General features: G+C 42.9%; 1 protein-coding gene across 7 annotated transcripts in view; it reads left to right on the top strand.

The window, feature by feature from the left end:
• Positions 1 to 20,385, top strand: part of NAV3 (neuron navigator 3) — a 673,864-nt gene that overhangs the window by 512,955 nt on the left and 140,524 nt on the right. For all 7 annotated transcript variants that reach the window (XM_033951509.1, XM_033951507.1, XM_033951508.1 and 4 more), the window contains 4 exons: positions 2,102 to 2,217; positions 11,413 to 11,521; positions 14,762 to 15,145; positions 19,451 to 19,570. In XM_033951509.1, the coding sequence (XP_033807400.1) occupies positions 2,102 to 2,217; positions 11,413 to 11,521; positions 14,762 to 15,145; positions 19,451 to 19,570 (729 nt within the window). The remainder of the gene's footprint in view (positions 1 to 2,101; positions 2,218 to 11,412; positions 11,522 to 14,761; positions 15,146 to 19,450; positions 19,571 to 20,385) is intronic.

The raw sequence follows: 20,385 nt of genomic DNA, 5'->3' as shown, positions 1-20,385 counted from the left end.
AACAGGCTGTTAATTTTTTAATTTTTATTTTAAATAAGCCTGTATATTACTACACTCCCTAGTAATATCGCAACTCGATTACTGCAATTCCCTGTATCTAAGGAATCACCCCAAAAGAAATAAGAAGATTACAAATTATTCAAAACACGGCGGTGAAACTAATCCATAATGCAAAAAAATTCCACCATGTTACCCCTCTCCTTATAAAATCACACTGGCTCCTGATTATACAGCAAATTACATATAAAATTTTACTACTTATCTACAAAACCAAACTAACACACACACAAGGATTTATAGACAGATTTCTTATCCCACACTGTCCAACTAGAACACTTCGATCAGGTAACCAGCATCTTTATTCCTTCCCCGCAACATCTATTCTATGATACCACCAGAAAGAAGATTTCTTCCGTCACAGATGTAGTTTTTAAGTGGAAGTAGGTTCCAGGTAGCTCATGAAGAAGCTTGAGCACAGGATTCCTGAAAATGTCTTTTCTTTTTTTTAACATACATGTTATTTTGGTTTCTTAGGCTGGAGAGATTCTAATAATTTACATTTCCTATATATTTTTAAAATATTTTTCTAAGTGAAGATTATAGTTTTTCACAATTTATAAATCAAAAAACAAAATTTAAAAAGTTCCCAGGAAAGTTATGTGCATCCATCACAAACTTTTTTTGAAGCTGCATTTAAGTCCTAACCTAACCCAGTGGTATAGTATAGAGGGGGGAGCGGTCTTCCCCGGGCGCCTCCGTATACAACTTATAGCTGCATAGAAAAAAAACATCCTAGGTCGATAAAAACTCCATATGTTTAAAAATCCTTAAATATCTTATAATTTATAATCCAAAAAGCAACACTTATCTTGCTTTTGGATTATAAATTATAAGATATTTAAGGATTTTTGAACATATGGAGTTTTTATCGATCTAGGATGTTTTTTCCTATGCAGCTATAAGTTGTATACGGCTGGCATAGAGGTCCTCCAGGTGAAATTTTCCCTGGAAGAAACTGAGGTCTTTTCTCCATTTGCTTAAAGATATTTTTCTTTTTGCTGAACTTATCTCTCTCTATTCCTCTAAGGCAGTGGGATTTTTGGAATATGTTTATGTGGTGATTTATAGAAACATTGTAACATGATGGCAGATAAAAGCCAAATGGCCCATCCAGTCTGCCCATCCGCAGTAACCATTATCTCTTTCTCTCTCTGAGAGATCCCACGTGCCTATCCCAGGCTCTTTTGAATTCAGACACAGCCTCTGTGACCACCACCTCTTCTGGGAGACTACTTAAGTGATTAGTGCCTTGGTTTGGAGGAGAGTATGGCTAGTGGTTAGATTTACAGCCTCAGCATCCTGAGGTTGTGGGTTCAAACCCTTCACTGCTCCTTGTGACCTTGACAAGTCATTTAATCCTCCACTGCCCCAGGTACATTAGATAGATTGAGAACCCACTGGGATAGATAGGGAAAATACTTGAAGTACCTGTATGTAAAACGCTTTGAGTGTTTGTAAAACGGCAAAATGGTGGTATGCAAGTCCCAAAACTTGTGGTTAGCGTCTGAGCCAAAATGAGCTAACTTTTGGATGTTCCAGGGCGGAGTTTGCACTTATGTGGTTAAGTGTTGATATTCAACCGTTAACTGCATAAGATTGAACTGGGCTGTGTAAACCCAGTCCTGTCTTTAAGTGATTCAACTCATGCGATTAAGGGATGAATATTGCACTTAACCGCATAAGTTTTAGTGGCAGGCATGCAACAGGATATCCAGTGCCGCTGCCTGGACAAGGACCAGCGATGAAAATTTGAGCATATAGTTGGTAGCAGCCATAAAAATGCTGATCCAACCATAGGCTAAATATCTACCCCAATATACACGTGCACAAGCAGTAAAACTATCATCTTTTGGTATAAAATAGTGAGAAATGGACTGCTTGAAACGGGAAATCATATATAGTAATTTGCAAGCAGTGATGAAAATTACTGCAAGATATGAATGCCAAGTTTTCTTTGACTAGAGAGTCTTATCTGATGCTAATATTAGCTGCTGCTGTGCACATGAAAGAGGGAATAATTGCTCTTCTTGTTTGATTGCAGAATGCATTCAGAAAATGACAGTACCTCTTTACCGCCTGCTGACTCCTGCGGCAGCCCTACGAAAACAGATTCAGCATACAGTAAGACTGCCAAACAGTGCCTAGAGGAAATATCTGGTGAGTGATCTAGCTTTGAACGAGGCAAACGTCTATGTACTCGATTGTAAAGAACTCATATCTTGAAATCCATTCTTTGGTGTGGAGGTGAAGGGCTTTTGCTCTTATATGGCAGCTTAATCCCAAGTGGTAGCACCACAAGACCTTCTCTAGGGGTTGTGAGAGCCATTTTGAATCTGGGACTTCAAAGGAGCAGGAGGGACTAAGGATCATTTTTCCTCCCCTCCAGACACAGGGACCACCAGAAGGGATATTGATGACTAAAGTGTGTGGGGAGATCAGAAGGGATGTTTTTGGGGGGAGAGGGTTGGAAGCGGAGGTTTATTGTTCTGGCTGGGTACAGTGGTGTAGCTAGGGTGAGATGCACCCAGGCCGGTGACACCACTCCCACACCCTCTTCTCTGCCCCCCCCCCTCCACACACTCCTTCCCCACCCTCTTCTCTGCCCCCCCCTCCACATGGTCCTTCCCCACCCTCTTCTCTGCCCTCCACCTTCAAACACTCCATCCCCGCCTCCTTTTGCCGCACACGTGCTGCTTCCCTAACCCTGTACTTCTGTAATGTTCCTGGCGTGAGCAGCAACCCCCAAGCTGCTGTCATGCCAGTGTCAGCTCTTCCTCTGATGTCACTTCCTAGACATGGGTCCAGGAAGAGCCTATGCTAGCGTGACAGCAGCTTGGGGGTTGCTCTTCATGCCAGGGGGGTGGGAGAGTGTGGCGCAGTGGTTAAAGCTACAGCCTCGGCACCCTGAAGTGGGTTCAAACCCACGCTGCTCCTTGTAACCCTGGGCAAGTCACTTAATTCCCCATTGCCCCAGGTACATTAGATAGATTGTGAGCCCACCAGGACAGGCAAGAAAAATGCTTGAGTACCTGAATAAATTCATGTAAACCATTCTGGGCTCCCTTGGGAGAACAGTATAGAAAATTGAATAAATAAATACATGAGGAATGTTACAGAAGTACGGGAAGGGAAGCCAAACACACGCACGGCAGTGGATGGACAGGGAAAGGGGGGGAGTCGAGAGGAGGACGAGTGACTGTGCCCGGGGTGGACCACCCCCCCCCTTACTATGCCACTGGGTGAGTATCAGGAGGAAGAGTCATCCTCAACTTTTGTACCTGCCCTTCAAGCAAACAGTCTTAAGGTAAATGAAAATTCTTTTTGATCTTCCCTTTTGATATTCCCTTGTAAAATGGGGAATATATTTCTGTATTTTAGGCCCACCAACCACTCCCTCTCCATGCACTAACCACACCCCCTTGTTATGTATACATGATGTGGATCACTATATGCAAATAACAGCATTCTAAAATTCTTCTTTGTATGTGTGGACCATATATATGTTGGAAGGTTCCTATTTACATGAGGCAATGCTTCTAAACTATGAACCTTGGTTTCATATAGCCCAAACAAGCTACAGTTTACTTTTTTATTTTAAAACTTATATTCCACGTGCACAGCCCCTAGGATAGGAAGGATTCTCAGCTTTACTGTATTTGGTAGCGACACCTAATGGCCAGGACAGTTGAACTCTTGAGAGAGCAACAGTTTGTGGCACCAGACCTGGAACTGTCATATCAATGTCCAGGTGGGATGAAGGGATTTAAAAATAGGGGGGAATTCTCTGGGTGGTTGCAAAGAAAGGCTTGGGGGACCTTTTATTAAAGGGCATAATAGTTAATGCACGTTAATTGGGTTCTATACAAACACATTAGAGCATTTTGCACTATTTTCCCTGTTTACACAAACTAAACCATGTGCTATTGAATTTTTCTATCTCGGAGCATGGTATGGGCAATGATTGGGTGTGGAAGCATTAACTGGCTATCGTGTTATAATTACCATTCGTTATCTGCCTGATTCAGGGTTAATTCAAACCCAATAAATGTTCCTGTAAATTTAAAACAAATTACTCAATGTGTAATTAAACTCTGGAATTTCTTACTGGAGAATGTGGTGAAAGCAGTTAGCTTAGCAGGGTTTAAAAAAAGGGTTGGATACGTTCCTGAAAGAAAAGTCCATAAACCATTATTAAGACAGACTTGGGAAAATCCACTTCTTATTTCTAGGATAAGCAGCATAAAATATGTTTTACTCCTTGGGATCTTGCCACTTATTTGTGACCTGGGTTGACCACTGTTGAAAACAGGATACTGGGCTTGATGAACCTTTGGTCTGTCCCAGTACATCAATTCTTATGTTCTTATGAGAGCCAAATATAGGACAGTCAAGCCATTGTGACATCACTGATGAGGTTGGCTCTTAGGCAATGGTGAAATCAGGCATTATGACATCACAATCTCTGTTCTGGAATGTTGCTACTCTTTGCGTTTCTGCGTGGAACTTGGGACCTGGATTGGCCACTGTTGGAAACAGGATACTGGGCTTGATGGACCTTCGGTCTGTCCCAGTATAGCAACTCTTATGTTCTTAATATTTTGGAAGGAAGTAACGCACAATATTGGGAACATTAGCACAGGACCAAAATAAAAACACACAAGAAAGCCCTCAAAAAGTGCTGTGTAAAGTTTGCAGTTATTGCATGTTAAAATCCCACAAGGTGGGACAAGGGGGGTGATCTGCCCCAGGCGCCATGTTGGTGGAGCCCTGGTACCCCTCCTCCTCCCCCGCCTCTTCCCATTCCTCCCCTCCACACTCGTGCCCCCCTTCCTCTAGCTCAAGTTGTTGTTCACAGCAGTCAGCAATGTGCTCTTTGCGACCCCATCGGCTCTCCCACTGACATCACTTTCAGGTGCCGCGCATATGACGTGACGTCAGAGGGAGAGCCAACAGGGTCGCAAGGAGCACGTTGTTGGCTGCCACAGGCAACAACTTCAACTAGGGGTACAAGGGAAAGGAGGGGCATGTATGGCAGGTGGGGGGGGGGGGGGCGGAGACGAGGGCGGGGCGCCTCTCACCCTTGCTTTGCCACTGATTAACTGCAAAGTTTATCACACTTTAGTAAAAGGACCTCATAGGATAATGCTTCCTTGACCCAGTTCCAACTGTGACAGATACAGCATAAAGGGTTAAAAATGTGTGTGGGTCCAAAAATATACAAAAGAGAGGAGCCGAGCATCTTTGACTCTGTCAGTTCACAAGCGTATTTGCTACCATGGCAGCCAGTGGCTTCTGCGGCAGTGTGTGAGAGGAGCCGTAGATCTGAGCATGCAGCTTGAATGTTAAAAGGAGACCGACTTGTGCAAGGCTTTGCTTCAGCGCTTCATGTCAGCTTTTATCGAACTGTTGACGGTGAGCTGGTGCTGGCGACACTGTGCTAGCTGATTTAACGACCTGTAAGAAACCTGTGAGCTTGCGTCCTCGGGATCTGCAGAGTGGAAACATGTCAGGGAGGGGAGTGTTAGAAAGCATTAACCCGGAAAGTTTGAGGGGCCTATGACTATTATGAAGAAGTTCGTGTTTTAAGATTTCTTCTGTGTTGGAGCAGAGCTTTTTCTCACCTCCCTTCAGTCTGCATGAAATCTAGAGAAGATTGAGCGTCCTGTGGAAATGTGCCTCAGACCAGGTACTGATGTACATGTAGGAAATGAAATGCCACTTGACATCTGATTGCTAGTACATGCACCATTTGGAACTGTGCAGTGGAAGATGGTGTTTTTCCCTTTCTTTTGGAATGCAGGCAAGGGAGTCGTGTGCTGTCTCATCAGGTTGTAGGAAGAGCCCTGCTCGTTAAAAATTGGAGCCCAGAAAATCAAGATACTGCGATAAAATGAGGTGACTGTAAAGATGCAGCGACCTAACGAGTTCTCGGTTCTTAAATACGGTAAGGTCAGAAAGGCCAGTGCATGCCTTCGCAAGCAAAACTCGTTGACAAACCTTTCACTCTTAAGGAAGGCTAGGTGGCTACAAGATCCCAACAAGCCCAGTTGGAGTTGCCTTGGACAAGAAGATGACGGCGGAATGGTTTCGCTGTCTGGGGCTCTCTCGCTTTCAATGGGTTCCCTATCCGGCACCGGTAAGGCAGTGGCCAGGGCTGGCGAAGCCCTTCTACTTCCTAGGAGGTTTGCATTAAGCCCGAGGACAGGAGGGCAGACCGCTCTTGCAAAATCTCCAAGTCGGAGTTCTAATGAAGAAAGCAGCAGGTCGGACGGTGAAGGCAGCCCTGCTAAATCAAGGGGCGCCACTAGGAGATGGCTGGAGGAGGAAGAAGAGAGTTGCCCACGGGAGGGGGTGGCGCAGTTGGATGAGGATGTCATAATAACCATGCTAGGTGACTTAGAGCAAGCACTTTACAGCGACACATCCGGTAAGCTAAACTGGCTCCACCAGGAGAGGTTTGCAAAGAGAGCCTTTCTGTACAAACATCATGGTGGCACATTCCCAGTGTATGGGAGTGTGTGGCACCGTGGTTAAAGCTACAGCCTTGGCATTCTGAGGTTGTGGGTTCAAGCCCACACTGCTCCTTGTGACCCTGGGCAAGTCACTTAATTCCCCCTATTGCCCCAGGTACATTAGATAGATTGTGAGCCCGCTGGGACAGACAGGGAAAAATGTTTGAGTACCTGAATAAATTCATGTAAACTGTTCTGAGCTCCCCTGGGAGAATGGTATAGAAAACTGAATAAATAGTGTGAAAAGTTTCAGCCTCTGATAATCAGAGCTGGTATTGTGACATCATAATACCACATTCCACCAATTCCTGAGAGCCAACCTGATTAGTGATGTCACAATAGCTTGATTGCCCTTTACTTGGTTCACTTTTGCTACATTTTGATTTCTAGTCTGGCGCAGTGGTTAAAGCTACAGCCTCAGCACCCTGAGGTTGTGGGTAGAGAATGACACAATGGCTGTTACCCGCCGAAATGGTGAGGGTGGAAAGTGCTCACTTCGGGTACGGGAACAAGGCCATCCACTGCACCATGGAGCGGTGAATGTCCTTGTCCCCCCAGTTAAGGGAGGGAACGCGCGGCGCCCTCCCTCCCTTCTTACTAGCCAAATCTATCTTCTGTATCTCCCTCCCTCCCCCTTACCTTGCGGTGCATTTTGTTTAGAGAGCAACTTGCTCAAGCTGCCGGAGTCTGCCTGCAGTCGAGTGCATCTGTGGGTGGAAGCTTCTCCTCTGACACTCTCTATACAAAAACGCACCGCGAAGGTAAGGGGGAGGGAGGGAGATGCTTGGACCGTGCGAGAGGTGCTAAAGGGCGGTGAGGTGGCGAGAGGGAAGGGTGGTGGTGGAAAGGAAAGGAACAGACGCTGAAGGGAAATGGGGAACAGAGAGTGGGGGAGAAGACACTGAAGGGAAATGGGGAGAAGACACTGAAGGGAAATGGGGAAGACAAAGTGGGGAGAAGACGCTGAAGGGAAATGGGGAGGACAGAGTGGGGAGAAGACGCTAAAGGGAAATGGGGAACAGAGAGTGGAGAGAAGACGCTGGAAGGGAAGAAGACAGAGATGCCAGATATGGGGGACACGGAGGGAAGAAGATGGGTGCCAGACCAATTGGGGAGGGAGGGTGAAGGGAGAGGCACAGTAACAAAGCAAATGGAAGACGCAGAGAGAAAACAGACAGTGAATGGAAGGAATTGAATGAGAAGATGAGGAAAGCAGAAACCAGACAACAAAGGTAGAAAAAAAAAATTCTATTTATTTATTTATTACTTTAGGACAGGGGTAGGCAATTCCGGTCCTCGAGAGCTGGAGCCAGGTCAGGTTTTCAGGATATCTACAATAAATATGCATGAGATAGATTTGCTTCTGAAGGAGGCAATGCATGCAAATCCATCTCATACATATTCATTGTGGATATTCTGAAAACCTGACCTCCGGCTCTCGAGGACTGGAATTGCCTACCCCTGCTTTAGGATAAAGTAGTATATTAGTTGTGTTGATAAAAATTTATAAACAAAGCCCTGCCAGCTGAACATCTCTTTCTCTAGTTCAGCAGCCAGAACTTTGATTTATAAGGAAGGAATAAACTAAATATTGCAGTACTGAGGCTTGTATGAATGCTGTGGGGATAGTAGTCACGGGGACAGGGCAGGTACAGTGGTCACGGGGACAGTGGTTGTGGGGACGGGGTGATGATGGGGACAAATTTTTTCCCCGTGTCATTCTCTAGTTGTGGGTTCAAACCCACACTGCTCCTTGTGACCCTGAGCAAGTCACTTAAATCCCCACATTGCCACAGGTACATTAGCTAGATTGTGAGCTCACCGGAACAGACAGGAAAAAATGCTTGAGTACCTGAATAAACTCATGCAAACAGTTCTGAGCTCCCTGGGAAGAACAGTATAGAAAATTGAATAAATAATTATACTAGAGAAGGTTCTCTGACTGTTTTTTGCTCATTCCATTTCTGTGAGCTTTGCAGCTTTCAGCATGGCAGGATGTGGTCTGAGCTGCAGTTTGGAAATTTTCCCTAGTGCAGAAAAGTCAGCAGAGTGCATGAATTAATACAGTTTTCAAACCTGTTTAAATATAAGAGAGGTGGCATTGATGAACTTTTGAGAGCTAACCTCAAAGCTAAGTAGCTAATTAATAAGACTGAATAAGAAAAAGATATTAAGTAATGAAATGAAATAAATTGAAATGCAATGCAATGAAGAAATAGCTATGGAGTTATCAAATTACAAATACGATTATGAAATTAAATGAATTTTAGAGTTTTGATTGATAAAACAATAAAGTGGACTGATGAAGACAAGAGGTAGCTGAGCACTATTCATGGTCCAGTTAATATCCGAAGGTCCATATAAATGAAAAAAATAGAAAAAATCAAAAGAATTAATATATAAACTTATATAATGAAGTTTATGTTAGTATTATACCAATAATCTCTTTACAGTGTATATGATGCCGCACTATGTAAGCAAAAATTAAAAAGCCTCCCTCACCCCAAGGAATCTACAAAGATTAGGGGAAGATTAGGGGACTCCGAAACGGAGTCCGTTGGACGAAGACTTTGTTTGCTGCTTGCTGATTCATACCTCTACTACACACGGAGAAGCTAAGTTCTTCCAGACTGTGTTTTTTTGAGCTTGGCTAGATTTGGACACTTACTTTCCTGCTTGGCCCCCAGCTTAGGGGGAAGAGATGAATTCCTTCTTTTCTTTGATAGTGTGTGTTTTTTCTATTTAAGTTTTTCTCACATTGCACTTTATAGGCACTTGTAATATTATCCGGAGCAAGCCCGGGGATGTTTCGCAGTTAACACCTTTTTGGGTGTAAACCCGCGACAGCTTTTCCCTGGAGATTCCAGAGGTTGCTGTGTGACTGAGGCTTGTCCGTTTAAACACTCTAATATCTTAAATTATAGATTTCTTTTGGATTTTCTCCAGTTCAAGTTGGACTTCATCTCTTTCCCCTAATCTTTGTAGATTCCTTGGGGTGAGGGAGGCTTTTTAATTTTTACCTTATTTTTGTACCTCCTCGATTTAGGGTTCCACTTTTGTTCTGCACTATGTAAGCAGGCACCATATAGCTTTACAAGATTAGAGATTTGAAAAGAGTACAGAGAAAAGTTAGTGATTTAGAGAGAAGTAAATATAAGAGAGAGCATAGAAGCACTATCAGTCCAGCCAAAGTTTTATTATCTTCTCAAAATGGTAGGTACCTCAGTGGGAATGTTACTGCAGCAGTTTATTGTAACTAAAATTATTTCCCACTGACTTTGGTTAACACCTATGATCGCAGTCTGGATATGCTAACAGAAATGTTTCTTAATAAATCTAGAGGTGCCTTTGGAGCCCTCTGGTCTGCAGCTGCCTCATCTCTTTTTGCCTCATCTCTTTTTTTCTCTTTCTCGCAAACTTTCTGGCCGGCGGTACACTAAACTGAGTTCCCCGGCTAGAAGGCCCCTGGAAGTGCACGGTCGCTGACACAATGACGTTTGCGCATGCGCGAAGGTCCATCTGGCCGCGACCCGCTTCGGTGGAGGGATCCGGGAGGAGGGGAGGTGCAGGGGATAGGAGGAGAGACGACAGCGAGAAGAAGAGTCATCTGCGCTGGCTGACTGCCTTCAGGACGTGTCTCTTGCTGCGACAGGCACGTCCTGTAGGCAGTCAGCCAGCGCTGATGACTCTCCTCCTTGCCAGTGTGTCACGGCATACCTGAAATCTCAGGAGGCACACTGGTGTTTGACTGCTAAGAATTTTATTACAGAGGAAGTCCAGCAACATAGTGGAAAAACCCAATGCAGTTTATTATTTGAAGGAAAAGACTCTGAACTAGATGCACTAAAGTTTCCAACTGTCTAATGATCGTCACTAAACCCGCTTGACTGGTTTAGCGACTGTTTGAATTTGCCGAACGGATGCACAAAATGGCTCACACTGTGGTTTTCTGAGAGTTTGCTCATTCTCCGACTTTGCCATGTAAATTACCGTAGGTCATTAATATTAAAACACCTTGCAAACTAGCCAACCGATCGATGCTCTAACATCAATTTGCCACGCACAAAAAATAGCGATCCTTCTAGCGACCCAAAAAACCTGACAGTTCAGCCTTGAAATCAATATAATATTAATAAACTGTATAACCTTTATAACGTGAATTAAATGTTTACAATAGGGGAGGGAAGTATACGTGCATTATATGCATGCTGTGAGCACATGTGTTGAAGGTGCGTCTTATGTGTGCCTGTAACATCGTAAAGTATACGAGAGGGCGACGAAAAGATGGAGGGTGAACGAGAGAAGGTGAAGATTTTTGTTTCTCGTGATTAAACTATGTACGAGCTGAGCCAGAACCTTTTTTTGTACAGCACCACCCTCATTTATTTCCTGCATGTGCGCAGTCTGCTGTTACTTTTCCGTATGCATATGAAGCACTACAGTTAGCCACGCCTATGACTGACATAGTGATGCTTGGTGCATGCATGCATTGTGGCTATATCAACTGGACTATTCTGCGCATGCAAACTTGTTGGAAAATCGATCGCTGTTTCACAATCGGCCAAATAATTGGCCCACAGCGACCTGCACGGTTTTAGGAACCGTGCTTTGTGCATCTAGCCCTCTGTTTCTGGCAGTTTTTTCATGCTGCCTAAAACTGTGCCATCAAACCTCTAGATGGAGAGGAGGGGCAGCCTACATAAGAGCTTTGTCTGCTTTTTTAGCATATGAAAAACAATGAAAAAGAAAAGGCAAACCTAACGAAAGCATACAGCCAGATTGCATTCTTCCTCTCTGTCTGTCTAACTTTTTTTCAATCAGTTGCCTGGTTTTCTCACAGGGGAAGACCCTGAGACGAGAAGAATGAGAACGGTGAAGAACATAGCAGATTTGAGACAGAACTTGGAGGAAACCATGTCTAGCCTTAGAGGGACTCAGATAAGTCACAGGTACTTTTGGAAGATGCAATGACTTTTCTTCATAAAGATCAAATGTACGTATTATAGATGTGACCTGCATACCAGACCAGTGCCTTTACTGATAGGCAGAGGACCGTAGGTGCCTGTGGGCTGCCAACCTGCTTGTATGAGCCATTATTTTTATATCAGTGTCTCGCAAACTCTCCGGAGCCATGGCGCACTAACCTCGAGGCCGCAGCTGGAGGGCATCCGGAAATGTGCGGACATCGGCGTGATGATGTCATGCATTTATGATGTCATCACGTTGACATCTGCGCACTTGCAGAGGCCCTCTAGATGGAGTCCTAAGCCACCAGTGGGGGTGAGGGGGTGCCAGAAGAGGAGAGATGTGGAGAGGAGGAGAGGTGCCAGCGAGGAGGAGAGGTACTGGCTGACTGCTACCGTTCCTCCCTGCCAATGTCTCGTAGTGCACCGGGAATCTTGCCGCAGCACAGTTTGCTATACACTGTTTTAAATCATCAGCTGTGGCAATGTGTACCATTATAAGATGTGATTCAAGTGAAAATTGAATGGTGATATTGGGGATATGGATTGGGACTTCTATACTGCCTTTTTGTAGTTTTACAACCACACTCAAAGCGGTTTGCATACAGGTACTTCAGTCATTTTTCCTATCTGTCCCAGTGGGCTCAGAGTTTATCTAATGTACCTGGGGCAGTGGAGGATTAAGTGACTTGCCCAGGGTCACAAGAAGCAGCGTGGAGTTTGACCTGCGCCACACTCTCCTCCAATGGTATTGGGTTAGGTGCAGAAATAGGGTAGGCGATAGGAGGACAGGAAGATAGAGGAAGCTGTATGTGCTAGTCTCTATTTATGTTATGTTAATCAGGTTTTCTATTCCGCCTTACCTATTCAATTAAAGGTCGGATTACATTACAAGAGGTTGGGTCAGTTACCCAGGAAGTTACCATGGACAGTATGACATGGACATTCAATACGGTTGATAGTATAGGTAAATCAGTACAACCATTAAAACAATTAGGTTGTAGTTACAAATACATAGTTACAAGTACAAGTAGGTCATCGTTGGCTCTTTGTTTTGTCCCAGGAGTTGCATTAGACACTTTAGGAATGGGCTTTTACAATTGCCATTCAGTTAATTCAGAGTTGGCTCCCTATCTTGGTAGAGAAATGCTTTTTAGAAGTTTCTGAACCTTTGATAATGATCACAAGATTGTAGTGTAAGTGGTAGTTGGTTCCAAAGTTTTGCTAATTGATATTGGATGGATAAGGTCATTTGCCTGGTAGACTTTATATTGTTGCATGCTGGGAATTTCAAGTGGAAAAGATTTCTGTTGGAGGCAACCAGGAGTAGGGTGGTCAACTCTTTTAGATAGGCGGGGACATTCCCTCTTAGTCATTTGCCTGGTAGACTTTATATTGTTGCATGCTGGGAATTTCAAGTGGAAAAGATTTCTGTTGGAGGCAACCAGGAGTAGGGTGGTCAACTCTTTTAGATAGGCGGGGACATTCCCTCTTAGGCTTCCAAGAATATGAGGAGGCTCATCTTCAATACCTGTTGGCTAATATTTAAATGTAAAATATTATTACTGTAAACATGTAAGCACTTCTAACCACTGACATTCATATTTGTATGTTATATGTTGATCATACTTTTAATAATAATGAACCATCAGCTGTGGCACAGTCTGAACTTAACAAGTGACCAGAGTGCTGCTGTTCTTTTGTCACTTATCCCGTCATATATAGAATTAGGAATTGTTGGTGGAGAGGAAGTTGGCTAACTATATCCCTAAATTTATCAAACTTATAGCCTGCTTCATCCAAAAATCTAAGCAGATTTTGTTGACAAACTCATAAATGATAAGACAAACAAGTAAAAATGATAAATACAACACCTCTTACAAAATGCAACCTAACAACATAAAATAATTAAAAAATATAGTCTAACAATCTAGAATAATCTTTTTAAAAATGTGGAGAAGAGTACAAATCCAAATTTGCATACTGTATATATAAGCAAATTTGAACTCATACATGTAGGATAGTGGATCATTTTTTCAGTTGTATGGGCCATGCAAGTCGGTCCTCTAACCCAGTGACACAAACTTTGTAAGCTGCTGGCACACTAATCTCGGGGCTGTGGCTGGAGCACACCTGGAAGTGCATGGATGTTGATGCGATGACATCATGCACATGCATGATGTCATCATGTCAACACCCAAGCATGTGCAGATGGCCTCCAACTGCGGCCCTGAACCTCCTATTACTGCCGGTGGGGGTTGCTGCAGAAGGAGAGGTGAGGAGAAGGCGCAGAGGTGCTGGCGAGGAGGAAAGGCATAGGCGCCAGATGACTAACTACAGGACGTACCTCTTGCCATGAGAGGAATGTCCTGTAAGCAGTCAGCTGGTGACGGCGCCTCTTCTCCTCGCCGGCATCTCGGGTTACACCTGGAATCCTCTGGAACACACTAGAATATTAAGTAAGGAGAGTTACATGTGTAACTGCCAATTAGAACCAATTATTACCAATAATAGCCAATTGGTTGTTAATGCCAATTAGCATCTAATTAATTAAATGCATAAATATCCTTATTCTGTAACTTGCACATGCAAATTTTCAGACTAAGGACTCAATTCTATAAATGATGCCCAGATTTGGGCTCCGATTAAAAATCAGTACTAAGCGCTATTCTATAAATGAAACTCAGAGTTGGGCGCCGTTTATAGATTAGTGTTTGGCGCTGGGATCCAAGCCCAATTTTGGATGTGAGAATTTACAACAAGTAAACCCTGGTGTAAATGTTGGTGCCTATACCCCCTTTTAGATGCCATGTGTAAAATGTATGCGTGGATTCCAGCAACTAAAGATCTGCACGCAAATTTTAATTCATTTCAATTAGCACCAGTAATTGATTATTTGCATACCATTATTGAAGTCTATCAAACTGCATGGGCAAATTGGGTGCACACCCATATTTGTCCATGTAATTTAGGATCCATGTGTAAAATTTATGCATGGATCCCAGCACCTAAAGATCTGCATGCCAATTTTAATTACTGCCAATTAGCACCCAATTATCAAAGTTTGTCAATTAAATTGCATGGTCAAATGGAGGGTGTGTGCCCATATTTGTCCATTTAATTTTGAGCGCCTGTATAGAATTAGGTTGTAAGTGTTCTTTAGCATGTGGTTTATACACTCAGGAATGTGGTTTAATTACCTGGTTTTGCATTTTGTTTGTACAGCACATTGGAGACCACATTTGACAGCACTGTGACGACAGAAGTGAATGGGAGGAATATACCAAGCTTGCCAAGCCGGTCCACTGCAGTTACTTGGAGGCTTGGACAGGCAAGTCCTCGGCTCCAGGCAGGAGATGCTCCATCCTTGGGTGGTGGTTACCCTCGTAGTGGTGCTAGCCGCTTCATACACACGGACCCCTCTCGTTTCATGTATACAACGCCTCTTCGACGTGCAGCTGTTTCTCGTCTTGGGAACATGTCTCAAATGGACATGTGTGACAAAGGGCACAGTGATCTGGACATGTCTCCTGAAGTTGATGTTGGAGGGTACATGAGTGATGGTGACATCTTGGGGAAAGGCTTAAGGGCTGATGATATTAACAGTGGGTAAGTAACATTTCATCCCAAGTTACACAAAGTGTGAAGAGTCAAATGGTTTGAATGTTTTATGTGAACCATTGTGTATGTATCTTAGAATGATTAATATACTTTACAAAATATATTTACAATGTATAGTAGAAAAGAAAATTTCATAGTTATTTGTATGCTTGTGAGTTCTAATAGTCTGCATACCAGGCAAATTTCCTGTTGGAGAGGGTGGGACATGGCAAGCCATGAGCATTTGTGAGTACTCAAAGGCCTGCCTACAAGTTGATGATTGTATCTAAATGATATTCTGTTGCTCTCCTGTTGCGCCACTACTCCCCTTTCCCTGAATTTTACCACCCTCATCAAATGCCTAGAATGCCATTGGTAGGGCCAGCAATGAGCACTGATGATTATTTCCCAAACTCTTGCTTACGCTTTTAGTTTTTCAAAAGCCCTTTCGTTATTTTTTTTTACTCCCTTTGGGATATCCACTCCGTTTCAGCTTTTATTTATCATCTACAATCAAGCTCAATTTTCCCTCAAGTCCTTCTGCAGTGTTGTAAATAAAGATATTGAAAGGAATTGATCATAGCACCTATCCTACAGCTTACTTAGCCTTCACTAGGGTGGATTCCATTTAGCACTACACTATATCAGGTCTTCCCGGACCTATAATGAGGACCCAACAGCCAGTCAAGTTTTCTGGATGTCCACAATGAAAATGGCTAAGATAGATCTGCATACAAATCATATTGATCCTGAAAACTCAACTGGACAGGTCTGGGAAGACCAGCTCTATGGTCTTTTACTCAACAGTTCTTCATCTGAACTAGAGCAAGCCTGGTCATTATTCAAGGATACAGTGAGGGAAGGGCAAAATCTGTATATCCCCAGATTTAGAAAGGATGCAAAAAGAACCGAACAAAAGACCTGGCGTGGATAACTAAAGAAGTGAAAAAAGTGATAAGAGACAAGAAACATTCATTCTGGAAATGGAAAAAGGAGAACTGGAAAGAGCACAGGAAGCATCAAAAAGAATGTCACCGCGTGGTTAGAAGAGCAAAAAGAGAATATGAAGAGAGGCTAGCCAGGGAAGCACAAAATTTCAAACCGTTCTTCAGATATGTTAAAGGGAAGCAGCCTGCAAGGGAGGAGGTGGGACCGCTGGATGAAGGAGATAGGAAAGGAGTGGTGAAGGAGGAAAAAGAAGTGGCGGATAGACTAAACATGTTCTTTTTGTCAGTATTTACAAAAGAGGACACATCCAACGTGCCGGAACCTGAAAAAATCTTCACAGGAGATCAAGCAGAAAAATTAACATCAATGGAGGTAAGCCTCGAAGACGTACATAAGCAGATAGATAGATTAAAAACTGACAAATCTCCGGGCCCGGATGGAATCCACCCTAGGGTATTGAAAGAACTAAAGGAGGAAATAGTGGAATTACTACAGCAGGTTTGTAACCTATCCCTGAAAACAGGCTTGATCCCAGAGGATTGGAAGATAGCTAATGTTACGCCCATCTTTAAAAAAGAATTGAGAGGTGATCCGGGGAACTACAGACCGGTAAGTCAGACTTCAGTTCCGGGGAAGATGGTGGAAGCGCTGATAAAAGACAGCACTGATGAGCACCTAGAAAGAAATAAATTGAGGAAAACAAGCCAACATGGCTTCTGCAAGGGAAGATCGTGCCTAACGAACTTATTGCACTTCTTCGAAGGAATTTAAAAACGAATGGACAAAGGGGACCCAATAGACATCGTATATTTAGATTTCCAAAAATCTTTTGACAAGGTACCCCATGAATGCCTACTACGGAAACTGAAGAACCATGGGGTGGAAGGAGACGTACATAGATGGATCAAAAATTGGTTGGTGGGTAGGAGTGAAGGGCCACTACTCTGACTGGAGGAGGGTCACGAGTGGTGTTCCGCAGTGGTCGATAATAATAATAACTTTATTTTTATATACCACCATATCACAAACAGTTCTAAGCAGTTTACAAGGGAAGAGACTGAATACAGACAGCGACTTTACAGAGAACTTTCGAAATTACATTGGCATGCTAAGTTTAGTCAGGTTTATCTGGAAGTGTTTTGGAAGTACATCAGGTTGAAGTGGGGTCAGAGAAATTTGTCAAAGAGATAAGTTTTTATTGACTTTCTAAACGTTTGGCACGAAAATGCATTTGAGATGAAGTTGGTTAAACATTTGCTGCATTTGCTCAAGCCGCTGCTGTTCAATGTATTTATAAATGATCTAGAAACAGGGACGAAGTGCGAAGTAATAAAATTCTCAGACGACACCAAACTATTTAGTGGAGTTGGGACTAAAGAGGACAGTGAGGATTTACAAAGGGACCTGAACAAACTAGAAGAGTGGGTGATGAGATGGCAGATGAAGTTTAATGTAGAGAAATGTAAAGTCTTGCATGTAGGAAACAGAAACCCGAAGTACAGCTATACGATGGGAGGGCTGGTAATGGGTGAAAGTACCCTAGAAAAGGACTTAAGGGTAATAGTGGACAAGAAAATGAAGCCGTTGGCACAGTGCGCAGCGGCTTCTAAGAAGGCGAATAGAATGCTGGGTATTATCAAGAAAGGTATTACAACCAGAATGAAAGATGTTATCCTGCCATTGTATCGGGCGATGGTGCGCCCGCATCTGGAGTACTGTGTCCAATATTGGTCGCCGTACCTTAAGAAGGATATTGCGATACTCGAGAGGGTTCGGAAAAGAGCGACGCGATTGATAAAGGGTATGGAAAACCTTTCATATGCTGAAAGATTAGAGAAACTGGGGCTCTTTTCCCTGGAAAAGCGGAGGCTTACAGGGGAAATGATAGAGACTTACAAGATCATGAAGGGCATAGAGAAAGTGGAGAGGGACAGGTTCTTCAAACTTTCGAAAACTACAAGAATGAGAGGGCATTTGGAAAAATTAAGAGGGGACAGATTCAGAATCAATACTAGGAAGTTCTTCTTCACCCAAAGGGTGGTGGACACCTGGAATGTACTTCCAGAGGGTGTGATAGGACAGAGTATGGTATAAGGGATTAGATGATTTCCTGAAGGAAAAAGGGATAGAAGGGTATAGATAGAGGATTACTATACAGGTCCTGGACCTGATAGGCCGCTGCATGAGCGGACTGCTGGGCATGATGGACCTCTGGTCTGACCCAGCAGAGGCACTGCTTATGTTCTTATATTATGTTCTTATGTAGAGTTCTTCTAAAACAAAGCTCTGAAATTGAAGCTAGTCAAACTTTGTAGAAACTACTATCTCTTAATAGAATATCCATGACTGGAAAAGGCATATAGCAATCTGAACTTTACTATTTTGTTTTCCAGCTCGGTTGGGATCTGGCAGCATGACCCTTCATTCTCTCCTGTATCATATTCCTTCCCAACCGTCTAAGAATAGTCTTACTGAGTCAGACCAATGGTCTATCAAGCCTAGTAGCCCTTTCTCACAGTGGCCAATCCAGGTCACTAGTACCTGGCAAAAACCCAAAGAGTAGCAACATTCCAGAATCCCAAAGAGTAACAAAAGATTCTAGAACCCCAAAGAGTATCAAGATTCCATTTAGAATCTCAAAGTATAGCAAGAATAGCAATATTCCATGCTACTGTTCCCTTTCTTCAGTGCAGCCAGTTACAACATTAATCCTTAACAGGAGGCCATGTCCCAGGCTGCCTTAAGGATCCTGCAATCTTGGACCATAAATTTGTCCACTAGTGATCGCCATTGCACAATGATTGACACTTTCCTCCTCTTGGGAGATACGAGTTCTGTCTCCAACTGTCCACAGCCCTGTCTGAAGAACTGAATGAAGAATCAAACCCTGTTCACTCTGCATGGTAGCTCAGAGCTGGTCTTTTGCATATTCATACATAATAATGCTCTTTATATTTCATTTCCATTGTACAGTTCAGCCAAAATTATATTGAGATGCTTTCTGTCATGGGAAAGCAATCAATTTTAATCATATGATGTATGTCAGTAGATTCCATCACATCACCACCTAAGAATTTCCCTATTACAAATATTGAAAGCCAAATAATCAGATTTCATAATGACTCACGAGATTAAAGAGCTGTAGAGATGTATAATTTACCTTAATACTTAGTTACACATTGCAAAAACAAAATGTAATAAAACATGAAAGAGGTAATAAGGTTTCCAGCTAGGGAAGTATGATATGTACTTTGCATTAGGAATATTTCTGATGAACTTTAAGTACAGCGTAATACACATTGAGACATCAAAGCATCAAAGGCAGTTGCACTTTGGTCGTACTTAACAAACCCTTTCTCTTTTCAGCTATATGACAGATGGAGGACTCAATCTGTATACCAGAAGTCTTAATAGAATTCCTGACCTAGGTGCCTCGCGCGATGTCATCCAGAGAGGGGTACATGATGTCACCGTGGATGCGGACAGGTAATAATTTTATCTGAATGATTTGGAAATATGTCCAATGCTTAGAGCAAATTTTTCCTTGACTATTTCTTGTTGGTGAGTGGTGTTTCTAATAGATCATTGTGTTTCAGATCCATATAGAAGCTTTCTTATTTTCTAGACCTATAATCAAAATCAAGTCACAATCAAACTTACATGTAGCACAGTGCAGAATTTATATTGTTCCCTTGTATGCTGTTCACTGGAATGTGGTAAGTACAAAGACAAAATATACCATATCAAAGAGATTTAAAAATAGCATCAGACATCTCTCCCGTATTTAGGACTGCCAGCTGGCTCCAGTTTTTTTAAGAAAGAGAAATCCAGTCCTCTCATTGCATGCAGGAACTCGTAGTCCCAGTTTTTCTGGGATACGAGGGGGTGTTAACTTTGCTACTGTAGCTGAAAAGTGTTATTTTATTTTGCAAAGTGTGAAATTTTGAGCCATTATGAAGTTCCTATTCCTGCAGAAGAAAACGCCAAAGGAAATCCATGAATGTATAATGCAAACATTGAGTGACAAATGTCCATCATACTCCACAGTGAAGAAGTGGTTTGCAAACTTTCAGCATGGAGATTTTGAGACTGAAGATGTAGAAGGATCTTGGAGGTCTCAAATGGTGTCAACTCCTAAAATTGTTGACCATGTCCATGACCCGATTTTAGCTATTGGCGAATATCAGCTGAAACAATTGCTGAGACACTACAGATATCCAGGAAACATGTTGAGTGTGTAATCCACGAGCAGCTGTCAGCCAAGTGGGTGCCCAAATATTTGAATGCTGACGAGAAACGCC

This window comes from Geotrypetes seraphini, chromosome 7 (assembly GCF_902459505.1).
Source record: "Geotrypetes seraphini chromosome 7, aGeoSer1.1, whole genome shotgun sequence".
Taxonomy (NCBI): domain Eukaryota; kingdom Metazoa; phylum Chordata; class Amphibia; order Gymnophiona; family Dermophiidae; genus Geotrypetes; species Geotrypetes seraphini.
This window is presented reverse-complemented; position numbering and strand designations above follow the sequence as displayed.